This window comes from Bicyclus anynana, chromosome 16, assembly GCF_947172395.1.
Source record: "Bicyclus anynana chromosome 16, ilBicAnyn1.1, whole genome shotgun sequence".
In the NCBI taxonomy this organism is placed as follows: Eukaryota; Metazoa; Arthropoda; class Insecta; order Lepidoptera; family Nymphalidae; genus Bicyclus; species Bicyclus anynana.
The window spans coordinates 10,349,528-10,369,060 of NC_069098.1; the positions used below are offsets into that span (position 1 = coordinate 10,349,528).

The following is a 19,533-nucleotide window of genomic DNA, read 5'->3' on the forward strand; positions in this document are numbered from 1 at the left end:
TCGGCTAATATATATGATACCTATATAAAATATAGCCTATAGCACTCCCCGATAATGTAGCATTCTACTGGTGAAAGAATTTTTGAAATCGGACCAGTAGTTCCGAAGATTACCCCATTTAAAGAATGTTACAAACTTACAAACTTTACCTCTTTATAATATTAGTATACATTGAAGCGGTCATAGGTTTTTTTTTAATTAGGCACCATATGATAATAGCGTTGAGTTGATAATAATATTTCCTAATCCTAACTTTATTATCTCACACCTGCGTTTATTTCTGATACGTTATCAAATTTTGGCTTGACAATTATTACTTACCTATCTATAAGGAATTGTAAAGGATAAATTGCTCATTTAAGTTGGGTCGTTAGCAGAAAAGGGCTCTCGAGCGTATAAAATATGAGTTATTAATTCTGTACAGGGAACAATTAGATGATTAAAAATGAACTTAATAACGATATTGTGTACATTTTTGTGTATGTGGTGTAGTGTAACAGCAAAATGTGTTATGCGTGGAGAATGTGCGACGATTGGAGCATTTGCAAGACCTTGTCCCGTTAATGAAGAAGCGTCACCTGTATTTGATGATTTACTAACAGATGAAGACAAAGTTGAAGTGTTCAATATTGTAAAATCGAGGTGTCCTCAGCTTATGTACGATGAAGAAGGCATTGAAAAGAATATGACTGAAATTGTCGCATGCTGTGATGCTGCTCAACTAAGAAATATGCACCAAAACTTACTAATGGCCGACGGTGTACTTGGGCGATGTCCGATATGTATACGAAACTTTGCCAGACAAATCTGTGAAATGAATTGTTCACCGAATCAATCAGATTTTGTTACAGTGAGAGACGAGGTCACTGTAGATGGTACACCGTATGTAGATGAGATAAACTACACAGTTCATGCCGATTTCATGATAAACGCTCACGCTTCGTGTGCTGGAATCATTGTACCGCAGACTGGAATGCCTGCTATAAATCTAATGTGTGGTAACGCTCCGGAGTGTACCCCCGAAGCTTGGCTCGGCTTTACCGGGGACACTGTAAATAATCCATTAGCACCTGTACAAGTCAATTTCTTAAAATGGCCGACGGCTCACGACTCTATGAGCGTACGTGCTCCGCTGTGTAATGAAACACTGGAAGGAGATTTACCTTGTAGCTGCATAGATTGTCACGCTAATTGTCCAACAAGCGATAGACCTCAGGGTCCTGATATATGTACTGTGCTCTCATTAAATTGCATTGGTTTCTCAGTGGGAATAGTTTTCTTTGGACTGAGTGTATTTTTGTTTATAGCACTCACATTTTTAGAACATAGAAGAATGAAAATATCTGGTAAAAGAGAAGAAAAGGATGATAAAGGGAGCATAAATGCAACAACCAAATTATTTCAAAAGATTTTCTCAGCTATAGGCATGTTTTCCGCCAGTAACCCAGTTTTGGTTATAATGGTAACTACGTGGATTGGTTTCGCCATGTTATTTGGTGTTGCACAACTTAATTTGACAGCAAATCCACTTGAACTTTGGTCCGGACCTGAAACTCGGAGTCGGCAAGAATTAAATTATTTTAATTCTAGATTTGGACCATTTTATCGTGCTGCACAAGTATTTCTGACATTTAAAGGATTAGATTCTTTTGTTGTTAACAATATAACATATGGACCTGCGTTTAGACTGGAAGCCATACAAGAGTTGGTGGCCCTTGAAAATGCGATCATTAATATTGGAAGAGATGATGGTACTGTGGTTCTCGAGGATATATGTTATGCACCGCTTCGTTTACCAGGCACTGAACCAAGATTAGATAGGTGTGTGCATATGTCAGCTTCAAGTTATTTACCTGATAGAGAAATAAATAATAATACATATCTTAGCACTATCCAGGATTGTTTAAATAATCACCTCGCGTTGAACTGTTTAGCTGATTGGGGAGGAGGTGCCGATCCCGAAATTTCTTTTGGAGGGTCTAAAGATAATATACTAAATTCTGACACCCTGTTGATTAACTTTCCTATTCAAAACTTCTTACGAGCTGAAGATTTAGTACCAGTACTGGAATGGGAGAAAAAGTTCATAGATTTAATGCATTATTACGAAAGGAATAATAAGTCTGATTTTGTAGATGTGGCTTTTGGTGCTGAACGATCTATAGAGGATGAAATTCAACGAGTTTCCGAAGCAGAAGCAATACCCATCATCATCAGTTATTTGTTAATGTTTGTGTATGTGATATTTGCGTTGGGTAATATAAGACGGTTTAAAACTTGTTTAATAGATAGTAAAGTGACAGTAGCTATAAGTTGTATAGTCGTTGTCCTTGTATCTATATTTTGTGCCATGGGTATATTGGGCTATATGAATGTTACTGTATCACTGTTAGCAATTAATGTTATACCATTTTTCATACTATCCGTCGGTATAGATAACGTTTTCTTGATGATAAATGAATTGCATGAAGTTGAAACCAATTTAAGCAGGTATGACGATTATAAAGATAACTTTAGTTCTGAGAAAAAAAAAACGTTTTATCTTTGGTAAAATGATGACTAACATAGGTCCTTCTATGTTTGTATCCTCAATTACACAGATAACTTGCTTTGGCATTGGAAGTTTAACTAATTTGCCGGCTGTGAAAACGTTTGCTATTTTCGCTTCAATTGCGTTAGGATTTCTGTTTCTGTTTCAAATTACAGCTGTCGTTGGTATTTTATCTATTGATTTTAAGCGGGTGCAAAATAATAGGTTTGATGTTCTTTGTTGCATTCAGAAAAAAATACTAAACGACGAAGAACCTCTTCAAGACGGCAAACCTTATCAAAGCATAAGTAAAAGATTAATGGCACCATATTCTAAATTTATTTTGGATTGGCGAGTTAAACTCGTAGTTGCTATTATTTTCATGTTTCTAGTATCAGGCAGTGTAATTATTATTCCACAAATAACAGTAGGTTTAGACCAAGAAATGGCCTTACCTCCTACTTCGTATGTTTATAAATATTTGCAAGCTGTCAATCATATAATGCGACTGGGTCCTCCGGTTTATTTTGTCCTAAAGGCAGGATTGAATTTTACAGACCCTGACCATCAAAATGCAATATGTGGCAGTAGGCTCTGTGAAGATGACTCGCTTGCGACCCAATTGTTTTTAGCATCCCGTTACAGTGACGCTACGTATATAGCAAGGACCTCAAATTCGTGGTTAGACGACTTCTTTGATTGGGCCAGTTTACCTAACGCATGCTGTAAATACAATACCACAGACGGTGGTTTTTGTGCTAGTATGGATAATTCTCCAGATTGCAGATTTTGTACTATTGAAAGGTCAGAATTAGCGAATGGTCTTAGGCCAGCTGGATCAGCTTTTGAGAAATATGTACCATTTTTCTTGCAGGACACACCAACTAATATATGCAATAGAGGTGGTCTCGCTAGTTATTTCAGCAATGTCAACTACGTTTTCGACTCACAGGGTAGGGCTACGGTGCATGATAGTAATTTTATGACATTTCACACTACATTGGTAACATCACAAGACTATATTGCAGCTCTGTCACACGCTTATGATATAAGCGCGGACATTACAACAGCTATACAAAGGCACACCAATACAGACGTAGAAGTCTTCCCTTACGCGGTCTTTTATGTATTCTTCGAACAGTATTTGACAATGTGGGGAGACACATTCGCGTCTCTTGGCTATTGTCTCGTGGGCGTTCTTGTTATAAATTTGGTAGTGACAGGATTTAATTTCTTGATCACAGCTGCATTGGTGTTTACTGTGATAATGATAATCGTTGAAATGATGGGAGTGATGTATTTGTGGGATATACCACTGAATCCAGTGTCGTGCATAAATTTGATAGTTGCTATAGGTATTTCTGTAGAATTCTGCACTCATATAGCGTACGCCTATGCCACTAGCGTTCGTCCACCGAGTGAAAAAGTACGCGATGCCATTCGAAATGTTGGGAACACTATTATTACGGGAATCACTCTTACCAATATACCTATCATCGTCTTGTACTTTTCGTATACACAGATTATTGAAGTGTTTTTCTTTAGAATGCTCTTCACTTTGGTCATTTTAGGTTTTATACACGGTATGATCTTTTTCCCAGTGTTGTTGAGTTATATGAATGATGTAAAATACAGATAAACTATATGTAACTATATGTAATTAAATTTTTATCATGTCACGCAGAATTCAGTCACTTAATTAGTTTCTTATTTGTAACCATTTGTACCGCTTGCTTTCGAATCGTATAAATTGTTGATGAGAGGTAAATTCACTATTTGATCATTTTATTTTATATTACTTAGTATGCCCTATTCAAATCAAATTTAATATGCCTTGCATTCTGCAGTCTTGTCAAAAATGTAAGACATATTAATGTAATGATATATTTAATCTGGGCAAAGGCACTTCGTTATGCATGCTTTTTTCGGGCTATTTAATTGAGTTTTAATGTATCTAACCTAACATTAATTAAAAGCAAGAACTTCATCTTTATCATAACTTTAGCAGATAACACCTCAAAAGTTGTACGATTTGTCTTTATAAAAATTATGTGCTTATAATATCTTTTATTTTTTTAGAAAAGACAACTAGGTATATCGATAAATTTAAATAGCAAAACCTTATCTAATTCTACTAAATAAGAGTCGTTTCAGTAGCCTTGCCATTTGCCCGTATAAAGATCTGTTAAACTACCTAGAAGGTATGTTTTGTATATCTTTTTATCTTTCTTGTGTTTTATACATTGTATATTTGATATACAATTGAAATATATTTTATGTATATTTAAATTGTATAAGGACTGATCTGCGTTGACCCGATTATTTTTTAGGGCAGGGATCTCTTAAATAATAGTTAATATAATAACTGTAATTTAATATTTTTTTTTCTAATTTAATATACTATGTACCTAAGTAGATTAATTATAAATACGACCTTAATTGTATATTTTATTTCTCTTTTAAACTGATATGATTACAAACTATAACAACGTTTCACAAAAACTTAAAGGAAGACAATGCTTAAACTAACTCTTAACTAATTACATATATAAGAAATCCCTAATTAAACTAAGACTAGAATAGAGTAAGGTAGAGTATTTCCGAATAGAGATTAAAAGTTAGTACGATTTTGAGCTTCACTACTTTTTACCCGACTGCAAGAAGGGTTATGTTTTTTGTTTATAGTTCAACAGCTATAATTATCTGGTAGGCCCATTGGTTAACAAGTTTAATATGGCTGTGGATCATGCGATGTCCAATATTAGATTCTTGATTCCACAATTCAATTATTGAAGAAATTTACAGTACCAGCCAAGATTCGGTTATTAACAATCTGATAGTGATTGTTAAAGAATCAAACTTTGTCTTTGTACTTCATCCATTATACATGTTATTTCTTCCATAAAAGTATAGAAAAAGTTAATTATTATAATTAACTTTTTCTATACTATTATACCTAAATGGGAAAGTAAGTATATCTGTTACCTGTTCACGGCTAAGCCACTGGACCGATTTGGATGAATTTGGTAGACATAAATTAGATTAGATTAGAGTGAGTCGCAGGGATTCGCTGGACGCAGGTGGCTCAGTATCGTGATGTTTGGAAGTCCCTGCAAAAGGCATGTCTTGCAGTGGACATCCATCGACTGATATGATGATAGGAAGATGATAAATTAGATCTTGTTGCAGATAGGCCCATTTTATTCCGAAAAATCAATGATTTCGGATCATTCCACGCGAACTGCGTCAAACATTTACGCATCTAAAACATGATTCAAGTAGGCAATATAGCATATAGCTAAACGGAGGATCTCGATCTTGGACAGCTTTTTGTCGGGTGGGAGAGTGGGTAACAGTCTTCTGAGGGAGCCAAAAGCAGCATTGAAAGCTTCTACCCGTATTCTTTCTCTCGTGGCATGGGCTGTTCGGTACTTGAGCGTGGCACGGCGACGTCGTCTTCTTTCTTCCCTGGAGAGGCCGGCGCAAGGGGACCCTGCTCCACTGGATAGGTAGGCATCCTCGGACAGAGCGCATGGTTCTAGCGTTCTATCTCTGTGTAACAAAATTTATAATGAGTATGTTAGAAAGTTAAATAAGAAGGCATTTGTATTAACGGATATGCTACATTATATGTTACAAACAACCTGGTTATAACTGTAGTGTTGTCAATATACGTAGGTATGACGTATAATGATGAGTAATTCTTTGTTTTTAAAACTAAACTAAAATATACTAAACTAAACTAAAATAAATAAATAGATTTAAAAACGTATATTGACATAATTCATAAGTGAAGTTATGTCGTACGTATAGATAAAAGATTGATGTTTGACTATTTCTTGTTGTTTTATTCCGTCGGAAAAGGTATAAAAACTTGGCTTCATGGATGAGGCGGGTTCTGTTTTTGTGATTATATTCGAAGAGTTGTGTTAATAAAGTGGTGTGTTTGTGAACCTCGAGTTTCTTTTCTCGCCGCCCCTAACAAGTAGGTATTTTTTTATTAGTTAGCTAACTATGGGCCTTATAAGAAGGCTCAAAGTCACTCAGCGGGCGATGGAGCGGGCTATGCTTGGGGTTTCTCTGCGTGATCGAATCAGTTATTAGGACATCCGCAGACGAACCAAAGTCATCGACATAGCTCAGCGAGTCGCGAAGCTGAAGTGGCAATGGGCAGGCCACACAGTTCGAAGAGCCGATGGACGTTGGGGTCCCAAGGTGCTGGAATGGCTACCCTGCGCTGGAAAGCGCAGTGTTGGTCGACCCCCACTAGGTGGACGGAAGACATCAAGCGGGTTGCAGGGAGCCGCTGGATGCTAGCGGCTCGAGACTATTTTGTTTGGAAGTCCATGGAAGTGGTCTATGTCCAGCAGTGGACGTCCATCGGCTGATAATGATGATGATGATTTCTTCATTAAGAAATTAAACGTGTCTCAACGGTGAAGGAAAAACATCGTGAGGAAACCTGCATACCCAAGAATTTTCTTAATTCTACGTGTGTGAAGTCTGCTAATCCGAATTGGGCCAGCGTTGTGGACTATTGGTCTAACCCCTCTCATTCTGAAAGGAGACTCGTGCTCAACAGTGAGCCGAATATGGGTTGTTAATGATAATGATGTCTCAAACGGTGAAGGTTATTACCTCATATCTTGTAAACCGCTGAACGGAGTTTCGATTAATGGCTTTGTTTTGAGAAGTAAGAAAAATAAATTATGCTCTGCAACGATAAACATAGGTAGGTAACTCTTGAAGAAAATGGTGAATTTTACGGTAATGCCATATCTACTGTATACAAGGCCATTGGTTTACGCGGTCGGGAATCGAACCCATGACATCTCAGCTATTAGTCCGGTCTCTTAGAGCAATTAAAGAATCAACATCATCACCACTGTATCAAAGTGTTCCAAAACCTACTATAATTATAATTAGCTACTGATATCAAATTATATCTTATCATACCTATCAACAGCACGTGACTAATGAGTCTAGATAGCTCTATAATGCCCTAGCCATACACATTGCGATAAATGATAATGTTTGCGAGTAAGAGCGAAGCTATAATTTTCGATATGTAGAGAAGAAGAAGAAGAAATAGATACTTTATTGTACACAAAAACACAATAATAAATAAAACATAAAAAAAAAAAACTTAAACTTAGCATGCAAAGGCGGCCTTATTACTATATTATAAGCAATCTTTACCTAGCAACCCCCGACAGGATTTGCGAAGAAAGAGTGGGAAGGTGCAATACGTTATATGTATATACAATATACATTTAAGTATAAATATACTGATTCACAAGTGTTCCTTCCGATAACAATTTTTATAAGCCACTGATAAAAAAGCTTCTATCGCAAAAATGCAAGATTTACTAAAACAGAAAAACCGGATTGGTTTTATTGTGAACATCTTAAAGATCAATTGGATTTTTATCAATTAAAAAAAATTACCAAATCATTTCACCGCAGCTAGTTGCCTCAACTGGTGACAGAAATACTGGCTGCATTTCCGCGCTGGACAGCCAGGCTGATCCTTTGCGCAAAAAAATGGGCTGGCACATTTTTTTGCGCAAAGGATCAGCCTGGCTGTCCAGCGCGGAAATGCAGCCAGTATTCTTGACACCATTCCACGTGGGCATGATTTTTATAGTTATTAGGATAAGTTAGTTTAGGTTCCTTATTGTATTCTTTCTCAATAAAAAAAAATAATAAAATATAAAAATATTCATGAATTTGGACCGCACTTGCTTGGAAAATGCCCATTCCGCTCTTGCCTGGTAGGTGGTTAAATTATTAATAGGTAGGTGTATTGTAAAAACCTACCTTTTCCTAGGCGCCAAGTTTTCTCTGTCTGTGATAGGTAGCAGAGCTTCCCTCGGTTCGGCAAGCATGCAAGAGAGCGAGCCGTCCTCCATGCTGCTGGCGGTCTCTAGCCAGCTCTTCATTATTACTCTGTGTACGAATATTACGTAGCTTTTAATATTATAATTTTTTTAATCATCATTACTATTGGTCCATTTAAATTGACAGGATCTGCGTCTAAGCGTCTAAAGATCTCCAAGCTCCAGAAACATCTCTCTTAAAAGATAGACGACGATAGATTTTGACGGCCTCCGTGGCGCAGTGGTATGCGCGGTGGATTTACAAGACGAAGGTCCTGGGTTCGATCCCCGGCTGGGCAGATTGAGATTTTCTTAATTTGTCCAGGTCTGGCTGGTGGGAGGCTTCAGCCGTGGCTAGTTACCACGCTACCGACAAAGACGTACCGCCAAGCGATTTAGCGTTCCGGTACGATGCCGTGTAGAAACCGAAAGGGGTGTGGATTTTCATCCTCCTCCAAACAAGTTAGCCCGCTTCCATCTTAGACTGCATCATCACTTTCCATCAGGTGAGATTGTAGTCAAGGGCTAACTTGTAAATAAAAAAAAAAAAAAAAATAGAGCGCAGAAGCCTGGTGCAAGAAGGCTGAAATAAAAACAGAGGACGGAACGACTCGGCTTAGAGGGCTATTCAGGAGGGTGTAGCCGTGACCTGAGTGAATCAGTCCGGTCGCCCCCGAGATCGTGAGTTAGAAAATCCACGTTAGATATCGGGGACCTCGTCTTCGCCGGCGAAGACGCTGTGTAGCTTGCGATTGTGTTGCCTGGGAAGCTTTGTCCGTTGTCATGTCATCTTCAGGATCGTAAAGGACGTCTTTGGGACGTTTCATCTTGAAGTTAGCGTTAAGGTTGGGAGTGTAATTGTACTAGTTGGTTGGGATGGATGGTAGCTCTGTCGAAATAGTTTAGAGAGAGCTGTTTCATGTAGTTTTCTATTGTCGGTAGGTCTAGGTCTCTATGGAGGTCGTTATTACGTACAAACCAAGGAATCTATTTTACAGAGTATGAAGCGGATTAAATGTCGCGATGGGCAAACACTACACTCGAATACGTTAAGATTGGACGGATCGTGGTTATGTAAAGCGTTAGCTTTGAGCGGAGGGATAAAAAATAGCCTACAAAACCTCGAATATTAGTACAATCGAATATATATAACATTTGTAGCTACAAGAAAAACACAGCGTGTCAAAAGAAAACCCCTTTCACCGCAAGTTTGTTTTGATTCCTATCAAATCAAATTTACCGGCCGCAGGGCGCTCCACTCGTCCCGCGTGTAAATAATACATCACGCGTTAGCACCTCGCACTAAGCGAGCTCTTTAGGGGATAATAAATCCGTATTTATTCTTTTTATATCGCCCCACCGTTACCCTGGGGTAATCGAATCGTGCTCGTTCACCGTATCGAATCGATTGCGAGGACCTTTGACTTCTTGTGGAGTATCTTTAAAGAAAACTAACATATGAGTACGTAGTTATAGATTGCCTTATTGGTTCCATGGTAAGCTGGTTTGGCTACGGAAAATTCAGGGTTTACATTGCAACAAAAAAATGGGTTGCTGCATTCCCCGTTTGATACATACGTACCGTACTATGAAGTTATTTTAAAGACTTCACGTAAAAAATACACTATTGGTATTTTCCTTACAAGAAATTATAATATTGTCCCTAAAGCCTATTTCGGACTACTTCAGCATTTTAGTCGAGTTGCGTACTAAACTACATATTTCTTTATAATGTTAATATACTCAGATGAAAATTAGTACACAATATTATACCTATTGCACAATACGCACTTTAATATCTTCTGGGTAATGGTTACATTAACATGAGATTTAGTCTAGTAAAAAGACTAAATAAACTAAATAAAGTAGTAAAAAGGGTGTGACACTAATGCGAATATGGATAATGCGAATGCGATAAATCGCTAGAACGAAAGAATATTACAAACGTTAGGTTTTGCGATGCGAAAAAAAAAAAAAGACGTGTTTTGTTTCTTCTGCACATACTGATAACTTCAAGCCAAAAATGCAGTTTTTATAACTAAAAAATATGAACCAATTTGATTGATGATTGATTTATTATGCTATTTTTCGGGAAAAACTGATCAACCCAAGCAGCTACAACACCCATACCCGAGAAAAAAGCTATAAACCAGGGCACTTCCAAAAGACTGTAATCACTGTTTTTTGCCAAAATAAAAAAAAAAAAATTTAATTAAAAAGACATTGATTCACAACTGATTAAGTTAACATAGCTCAACAATACAATAGATCATTCTTTATAATGTAATTTATTTTACACAGTAATTAATTAATGACAAATCTTACTCGTAGAGTCAATTGGATAGGCTCATCTTCACACAAGAAATATAAATCTTTAATACGATGTACTGATGATGAAGGTTGTAAAAAAACATGATGTAAAAAGCTTATTGTCGGCTTTTATTAGCAAAACCTGCCTTCCGAACAGGTAGTCTTTATAAATAGACAACTTGACGTTTTAAAAGTGCTTGTAATTTACTACTTACTACTTGAATTAAACTAATTTTAAATTGGACGTGTTTATCAGATATGGCCATCGATCTCCTATTATAAGAGATCAATGGAAATGGCTATTAAATAATAATGTAAGCAAATCGTTTTTTAGCACCACAGTTTCATCAAAAGAACACATTGCTTAATTTATTTAAATTACGTTAATTATCTATGTACGTACCTCCATACAATTTTACGAAAATTAAAAGCATTACGTAATCCGATAGGAATGAAATTGGGCTTTGCAAAATTGCAGTATCAGAATGGTTTATATATAAATTGCATTTCAATAGGGATGATGACAGTTTTTTAAATTGTATATAAATTAAGAGTATACTAATAGTAAAGCAATTTTGTAAAAGGAACAGGGTATCTGCGATCATTACTTTCGGAGCTACAGGGATTTAAAGAGTCAGATTTGCGGCGCTGCCGCGGATCCCTGAAAAACGCCCTATACAAAATGGCTCGAAAAAATGACGTCATAGGCAATGTAATGATCGTTAGATTTGTATGCGCGTTCAAACAAAATTACTAATATCTTTGTTATTTGTGCGTTTATCTTTATAGTTCATATATTAAAAAATGTCACATTTAATGTAAGGAAGCTAAAACTGTATAAATTTTCATCTAATTACGATAAAAAAATTTTAATAGTTTTTGAAATTTTATAATCTCATTTATTTTGCAAATATCCAGACAATCTTTGCTTTTTATGTATAAATTAGTTAATATTGACCCTATTTACCCGAATGTATCATAAAAATCAATATATTCAAACCTAGTCATCATCCCCATTATATTTTTTAATATTAATATTATATTAAATAATATTGAAATTAAAATGAACTAAAATTAAAGCAGTTCATAAAATTAAATAAAATATTGATACGAATATACCTAAGTACTTATAATATTAGTAGAAGATTAGTACTCACTTGGTTGTAAATTAAAGCAATTATTTGCACACATATAATTAATTATCAAGCAACACAAAACTGCACAATTATTCAAGATAACATCAATGACCGTGACGTCCACATACTGGTCCAGATGTAAGCATCCCTCTGTTTTTATGCCCTCTGAGGGGATGGTCCTACCCTCTGAGAGGGCGGCGCCTATCAAGCTTTCAGTTTAGGGGTCCCTAAAACAGTAAGAAAATCTGTAAGTAAGTAGATGCATTGTTGTGAAAAAGTTATTTAATCTTTACTGTAATAATTTAATAAGAAAAAAATCAGCTTGAACTACATTAAAACATTTCTCAAAAAAAAATTTTTTTTAATCGGAAACTCCATGCCATCGGAACAATTGTATTGAAAAAATCGAAACTAAATACTAACTCTAACTACTCGTAAATAATATTAACTGGATAAATTATTATAAATCTTCTTTATTTGAAATCGACTAAAAACATAAGAAATAGAGTGAAGCATTGAATGAGAGTTCAAAAAATGAAGAATAGTAAAGAAAAAAACTCAAACAACTAAACATGAAAAATTGTTATATAACAATTTATAGGATTAGCAATACTTAACTTCATCTCAAAGCTCTGTATAGCTTTAAAGCTTGGAACAAGACAGGGTTATGTTTCATTGACATTAGACTTAAGGCTCTCCAGTAAAAAAATATGGCATACTGATGAAACTGCCCGTGATAGCCCTGTGGTGGTTTATAGCGGCGTGGTCTCCTGGATTTATCTTATAAGGAAGCCTGATTATTTGTAGCCAATGACATGAAACTATTTAAAAATAAAAAAAAAATCATTACACGTCTGGTAATGAACATTACCAACCGTCCTGTATGAATAGCTTTGTGATATAGATTGAGGTCTTATATTGAGTAGGTGACATAAAACAAGTATTTTCTTTCAAGTATTGAACACCCTGTAACTTTCAGTGTAAATTCTTGAATTTGCAGCATCTGCTCCCAGCCCCGCCTCGCTGCGTCCCGCCAATCCCGCGTCCGCCCCGCCTATCGATCCCGGGACACAGGTGTTCCCGGATAATTGATGCCCGGGAATAAAGATACGACCGTCCTGAATCGATACATTTTTCGAGTCTTCAATATTACTACAGATCTCTTACATAAAATTTTAAATAAGGAACTACTAAATTAAAGAATCTAAGGTTAATTACAGTTAATAAGGTGAGTGAAAATAGGAATGTTGGAAGGCGCAGGCGAAATTTCCTGGAACAAAACCATTATTACATTCTCATTAAAGGCCAGGTCAAGCGAACTCTAAACCGAGGAACTTACAATAAAGGATGTAAATTGTAATGAGAATGGAAGAAGCAAGGGAGATATGCGAGTTGGATGACGTGGACTACCTACGCTTACCCCTACGGGAATATGGCGTGATGATAGGTACTAGTATATATATGTCGCCGGGGAAGCTTGGCTTACTGAGGGCTCTATGGCCTCAGACCTAATAGTTGTCATGTTTGCTCTGTGGTTATTTCGAATCGACTTGTTATCTAGTGGTCTGATCATTTTGCAGTCAAAATACTATTCCGTTTTGATTTAATTAATAATTAGTCTCTCAAATAATGATGACAGGTGACAGCAGTAGAAAAGAAACTCTTTAGGTTCTGTGTTGAGATTTTGCTGTCGTAATGGTCAGCAAAATCTACGTTAATTAATTAGGTTTTGATTATTTACTCTAGAAGTAATTAAGATTGTAAAACGTTACCACCATAACGAACGTGGCGGCGATCGACCAATAGGAAATGATCACGTAACTCTCATCCAATGGCATCGCGTCCCAAATGGCGCGTACGCGTGTACCGTCACTGTGTATTCACTTTATTGAGGCATCCCGCCTCCGTCTGTCTCCGTAGTCTATTGATTTAGTAATTCAGTTCTAATCGCGTTTTTAAGATGGAATAATCGTCTTCTACAATCTACTTGTTAAGTATAGTGAAATAGTGAAGTGTTAAGTAGTGTTATTAAGAAAAGGAAAGTGATTAGTGACTTGGGCTATTAATTGGTTCAATTCTTTGTTGAGTAGCTTGAGGCGTCATGCTGCTTGTCGCGTTAGTGATTTTGTTCGATAATGTTTCGTGATGAAGTAATTATTGATCTTAAATTGTTTACTGTGGGCATGGAGAGCATGTCGGGCAGGGTTGGTGAGTGTTTACTAGTATTAAAAGGCGCCTTTAAACCACACCCAATGGTCACAAGTCCTGGGACTTGCTCGATGTACTTCCTCTACCACAACTACCAGGGTAAAATAGTAAAATTAAGAGTAGTATTGTGTAAGCGATTAGTGAGGTTAAGCATAGCATACCTATTGTAATTGGCAGAGCCGATGACCAAGGTTAGGTCAGTGGTTCTGTCCATATTTTTATTAATGACTCTACGATTTTTACGACATATATTTTTTTACCAAGCAGGCTAAGTTGATAATATGAGAAGAGTGAAAAGTACTCTAAACCACACCACTTTTGGTTTCTACACAACGTCGTAACGGAACGTGAAATCGTTTAGTGGTACGTATTTGCCAGAATGGTGGTAACTATCCGCGGCCGAAGCCTAACCTGGACCAAATAAAACCTCAATTGGCTCAACCGGGGATTGCTGGATCTCGCATACCACTGTGCTACGGAGGCCCTAAAACCCATAAAATACGGATATGCACCTGAAGTGTTTTTCAGATAGCATGGGTACGGTGACAGTCGCCTGTATTACGTTCATAATACGTAGGTACTATTAACGTGAATCGCGGCAAACTTTCAAGAGTGAAATGAACTCCCGCTCACTCGCACCGTCCTACATGAAACGAACTATATATGTATGTAAAACTAAGATCATTATTCCATGATCCTAAACGCAGACAAATATAATTTTATGCCAATAGATGATGTGTGCATGCTTTCGCATAGTCTTCGTCGGTGAAGACGAGGTTTCTATGTCACACATAGGTACGTGAATTCTGTAAGGAATTAATCTCACAAATCTCATTGTTTCTAATGTGCGTCTCAGCCGTGGTCAGATACACAAAGACCAAAGACAAAGACCGTTGAGAATCTGACCTTAAACATTTCACTCCTAAAGCCAGAGTTTTCAGTTTTGGCAAAGCTTCAACGGTCGCCCAATGTGTGTCGTGACGTTGAGGCACTAAGAACTTAAGTAAAACAGCGTGTAAGATGAGTACGAAGTCGCATATTTAATTTTCTGCTACAGAGAAGTTACTCCAACCTATAAAATGCATTACGAGCTAGTCCGATACAAAGTTTGACTATGTGAGTAATTATTTAACAACTCCGACGTTAGAAGGTCTAACATTTATGCTACCTACGGACGACCTACGGCATTACCGCATTAGTAACAAAGTTTATGGTATAAACGATATAGTTAGAAAGACAAATAAATTCATCAGCCGGAGAAACAATCAGAAAGGGTATCGCGTGTCGTAAAGTCGTGATTCAATGTCACTGTAGAAAATTAGTGCAGGCGGCGGAATAGTGTTGTTACTGACACAAGGATCCCTGGGTTTTTTATTCGATACTTACTAGAGTTTGGCTAGTGGAAGTAGAGACTGAAATCAACCGGCAAATTAAAAAAAATGGAGGTCGTTCCCAAAACAATAATGCAAATATTTAAGAGCGCGCAGTGTGTCGGTACGATATGGATAAAATTCGAAGCGCAAACGAGACGCCGAATTATGACTTTCACGTGAGTGAAAAGCACGGAGCGATTGACGCGCGACGCAAATTTTATGACGTGAGCGCCAAAACCATTTTTACCTAATTGCAAGTAAATTAAACAACATAACGAAAAACAAAATGGCCACGTTCAAGATATATACCTAATTTTCTATACAAAACAAAAATTTAAGAAAATAAGTTTGCTTTTCCTGAGATTGAAAGCAAAATGTGAGCAAAACATGTATTTTTCAAAAAATAAACTATCGAGAAAAGTTTTACAAATTGTGTATTTTGTATAGTCATAACGAAGCTAACACTTTGAAATATCATTTACCCAAATATCAGGCTCCTAACTTTTCCAGAATCTGAGATCCAACAAAACCACAAAATTACAAATTACATATTGCACACTCTTAAATAACTCAAGTTTGATAATTGCAATTTAATTTTTTTTTCAATATGTAGTTAATATTTTTAATACATATTAATAGATATATTTTTGAATTTGCCGGGCGATTTCAGTCTCAACTTTCATTAGCCAAACTCTAGCACTTGTGCACTTATCCCTACCCCTACCCTACCCTACCTCTACACAACCCTACCACTGCCTTACCATTTCCTACCCTAGTCCTACCCTACGACGATATATACGAGTACCCTAGATACTTAGATACCCTAGTACTAGTACACCATGAGATTTCCCCTACAACCTTTTATCTCTTTATGATATCAACTTCGAAATCTTTGTAGTATTACCAATATCAAGCGAAAATCGCTTGTCAATAAAATTAGCAAGTACTACGCTAGGTTGGAAACTTTTATTTTGATTAACTACGACTAACGCAAACCATTATGATTGATCAGTCACTCGATCACGATTTCATCGCATCAGTTCTATTCGGAGAGAATAGAATTTGAAGAAACTGAAATCATTTAACTAGTTTTGTCGACTTCCTTCCTGACTTATTTTGATTGTCGCCAACACTTTTCTTAGCCCTGACCTTCAAGGTCTGTGCAGTATTTGTATATAGCCGATTATTATAGCATTAATACTGAATTGCCGAGCGTCAGCGGATGTCTCCGCCCGGTACATGTTTCTTTGCATAAATTATAATACAAATTCTAGAAGTAAATTTGGAAGTTAGCATGATCAGCGGGACATTTAAATTCAAATTGCTTATTGACTAATATTTTGTTCTTTTGTTAAACCAACAGTAAAAGATAATTTGCTTTGATGGATACTTATTGGGACGTTTTATTGATTTGTGTAATCTTTTCTTTTGTTAGGTAATTTTGATTTGGTTTTGGAATATGTAATGGTTATTCGAGGAGTATTGCGATTCTATTATCCTTCGACCAAACGATTTAAGTTTACATATCAATCATATCTATAAAATAATTCATCCGAGGCCATTTTACAAGCAATTTTACAAACTGTATACATCAAAGTATACATATACGAGTACATATAATAATATACAGTACTAGCCGACGCCCACGACTTTGTCCGCGTGAAACTCGGTGTAAACTTTCAACTACCCCTATCCTACCCCTACCCTACCCCTAGCCTACCCCTAGCCTACCCTACTTTACTGGTTGATTTTTTACACCTTGTGTCCGAAAAACCCAAATATCTTACGGAACCCTATTTTTTTCCAAAATAAAATTTAGCCTATTTTACTTGTGGATAATGTAGCTTTCGAATGGTGAAAGAATTTTTAAAATCGGTCCAGTAGTTTTTGAGCCTATTCATTACAATCAAACAAACAAACAAACATACAAACAAAGTTTCCCTCTTTATAATATTAGTATAGATACATAATACTTTAAAACGACATCGTATTGAATCTACGGTCGTTGACCTACTCGTACATAGAATATACAAACGCCAACATCAATTTTCACCACTTTATATAGAAATTATTTTAATCTTTTCTTGAAAGAAGAAGGAAAGAACGGAAATTGGCGATTTATTATTTTAGTAGTTAGGTTAGGTAGTAGACGACCGCGTGGCGCATTGAGTAGTGACCCTACCCTAGTGCTTTCTGCATCCACTGCCGTGGGTTCGATTCCCACTACTGGAAAATATTTGTGTTATGAGCATGGGTTTTTTCTGTGTCTGTGTGTATTTATACATTATATCAGTATTTATATGTAGTATATAAATATAAATGTATATGAATATTATATCAACTATCTTAGTACCTATGACACAAGCTACTGCATGCTTACTTTGGGGCTAGATAGTGATGTGTTTAAATATATTTATTATTTAAGTAGTTATTTCGGTAGGTTTTACATTCGAGGGCTTTGTTCCAATATTTTTTCCAAGATCGATTTAAAGGCTTTAAATTAATTGATAATTCCAAAGTTCAAAGTCCAGTATGTATGACATTCACTTTATACAATAAATTGTCTTTAATAAGCATTTAAAAAACCTCAACTTTGTATGAAACTCTCCAAGAATGTCTACTACAATCAAATATGAAATCCTGGCAATGGCTGCAGAGCAAATTTTCATTTGATTTTCATTGAATTGTAAGGCTTTTCCCGAGCCGGTGTAAAAAATGACAACCGGGAATGTAATTCAGGGAAATGAAGGGATAGCAGCTGTTACTATGGCAACCGATCTGTTAGGCCGATAGTGTTTTCCTATTTTCCCGGACAGTAAAAGCCTCCAATAGACACAAATGTGAGGTATACAACCTCTTTGCTATGTTTTTTGAAAGATGTACAAGTGTTTTTGACATATTTTGTACGGGGTTCGTTTTCACAAATCGTTATTGTAACTGTGATATTTTTCAAATAGTTTTTGTATTTTTAAGTGCGGAGGAAAACTGAAAATGGCCTTCAATTTCGACAGCGGACAAGTAAGTGGAATTTCGAAATGTGTATAATTTGTTCCAAGTTAATCGATTTAATTAAAATGTATTGTATTTGGGAGTTTGACGATCTCAAACGATGGACATCCAACGCTGGTAGGGCTTTAGTGGGGATTTCTTTATCCAATGGCCTGTGACGCTGGTATCCATCCAACGGTAACCAATGCAATATTCGATTCTTTATCACTATCTCGCGTTGGTCTGTTTACAAACATTAATAGATTTCTCGTGGGTTTTTTAAATTAACGACACATCCATCCAACCAACAACCATAGGATTTTCCAGCTCAGAATACTGTTTTGTGAGTTTTCCAGATTCTTCTACGAATATACAAATAATAGAACTTACTTCCAGCTGCAGTGATTTCGATCATCATTCATCATTGTTCGGCTCACTGCTGAGCTCGAGTCTCCTTTCAGAATGAGATGGGGGTTAGGTTAGGGTTAGGGGTAAGTACGGCATTGTCTAGTGCGCTAAAGAGGTCGTCAAACTCAACAGTTGCTTTTTAACCAACGACCACGTTTTCTATAATTGGAAGCACTTATGAATGGAAAGTGTTTCATATACAGCTTATTGGAATAATGCCTTCGAGGTCGTTGTGCCAAGAAACTATAATGGTTCTATTTCAAAAGCAATTTGTATTAAGTGTGTCAATTTGATTTTGTTTGAAAATGCTCGTTTATGTACAGTGGCGTGCACAGGGTGTTGGACTAAAGAACTTTGACGGCCTCCGTGGCGCTGCGGTAAGCGTGGTGGATTTACAAAATCGAGGTCCTGGGTTCTATCCCCAGCTGGGCCGATTGAAGTTTTCTTAATTGATCCAGGTCTGGCTAGTGGGAGGTTTCGGCTGTGGCTAATTACCACCCTACCGAAAAAAGACTACCGCCAAGTGATTTAGCGTGTACGATGTCGAAACCGCTGTAAATGTAGAAACCGAAAGGTGTGTGGATTTTCATCCTCCTCCTAACAAGTTAGCCCGCTTCCGTCTTAGGTTGCATCATCACTTACCAGTTGAGATTGCAGTCAAGGGCTAACCTGTAAAGAAGATGTAAAAAAAGTAGGCATTG

At 36.7% G+C, this 19,533-nt stretch overlaps 1 protein-coding gene and 1 pseudogene across 1 annotated transcript; one reads left to right on the top strand and one right to left on the bottom strand.

Annotated features, from left to right (window-relative positions):
- The first annotated feature begins 224 nt into the window (after positions 1 to 224).
- LOC112056636 (NPC intracellular cholesterol transporter 1 homolog 1b-like) lies at positions 225 to 4,175 on the top strand (annotated as a pseudogene).
- A 951-nt stretch (positions 4,176 to 5,126) lies between these two features.
- LOC112056637 (helix-loop-helix protein 1) lies at positions 5,127 to 12,092 on the bottom strand. Its single transcript, XM_052886256.1, has 3 exons — positions 11,877 to 12,092; positions 8,351 to 8,479; positions 5,127 to 6,082 (listed from the first exon to the last, which is right to left on the bottom strand). The coding sequence occupies exons 2-3, from the start codon at positions 8,470 to 8,472 to the stop codon at positions 5,785 to 5,787; spliced, it is 420 nt and encodes a 139-aa protein (XP_052742216.1). The 5' UTR covers positions 8,473 to 8,479; positions 11,877 to 12,092; the 3' UTR covers positions 5,127 to 5,784.
- Positions 12,093 to 19,533: the final 7,441 nt, after the last annotated feature.

What these genes read in the sequence shown, in the direction of transcription:
- LOC112056637 (XM_052886256.1), bottom strand. Translation starts at nt 8,472, where the DNA reads ATGAAGAGCTGGCTAGAGACCGCCAGCAGCATGGAGGACGGCTCGCTC. An exon ending in AACTTGGCGCCTAGGAAAAG is followed by an intron (nt 6,083 to 8,350) that starts GTAGGTTTTTAC and finishes TTTGTTACACAG; the next exon opens with AGATAGAACGCTAGAACCAT.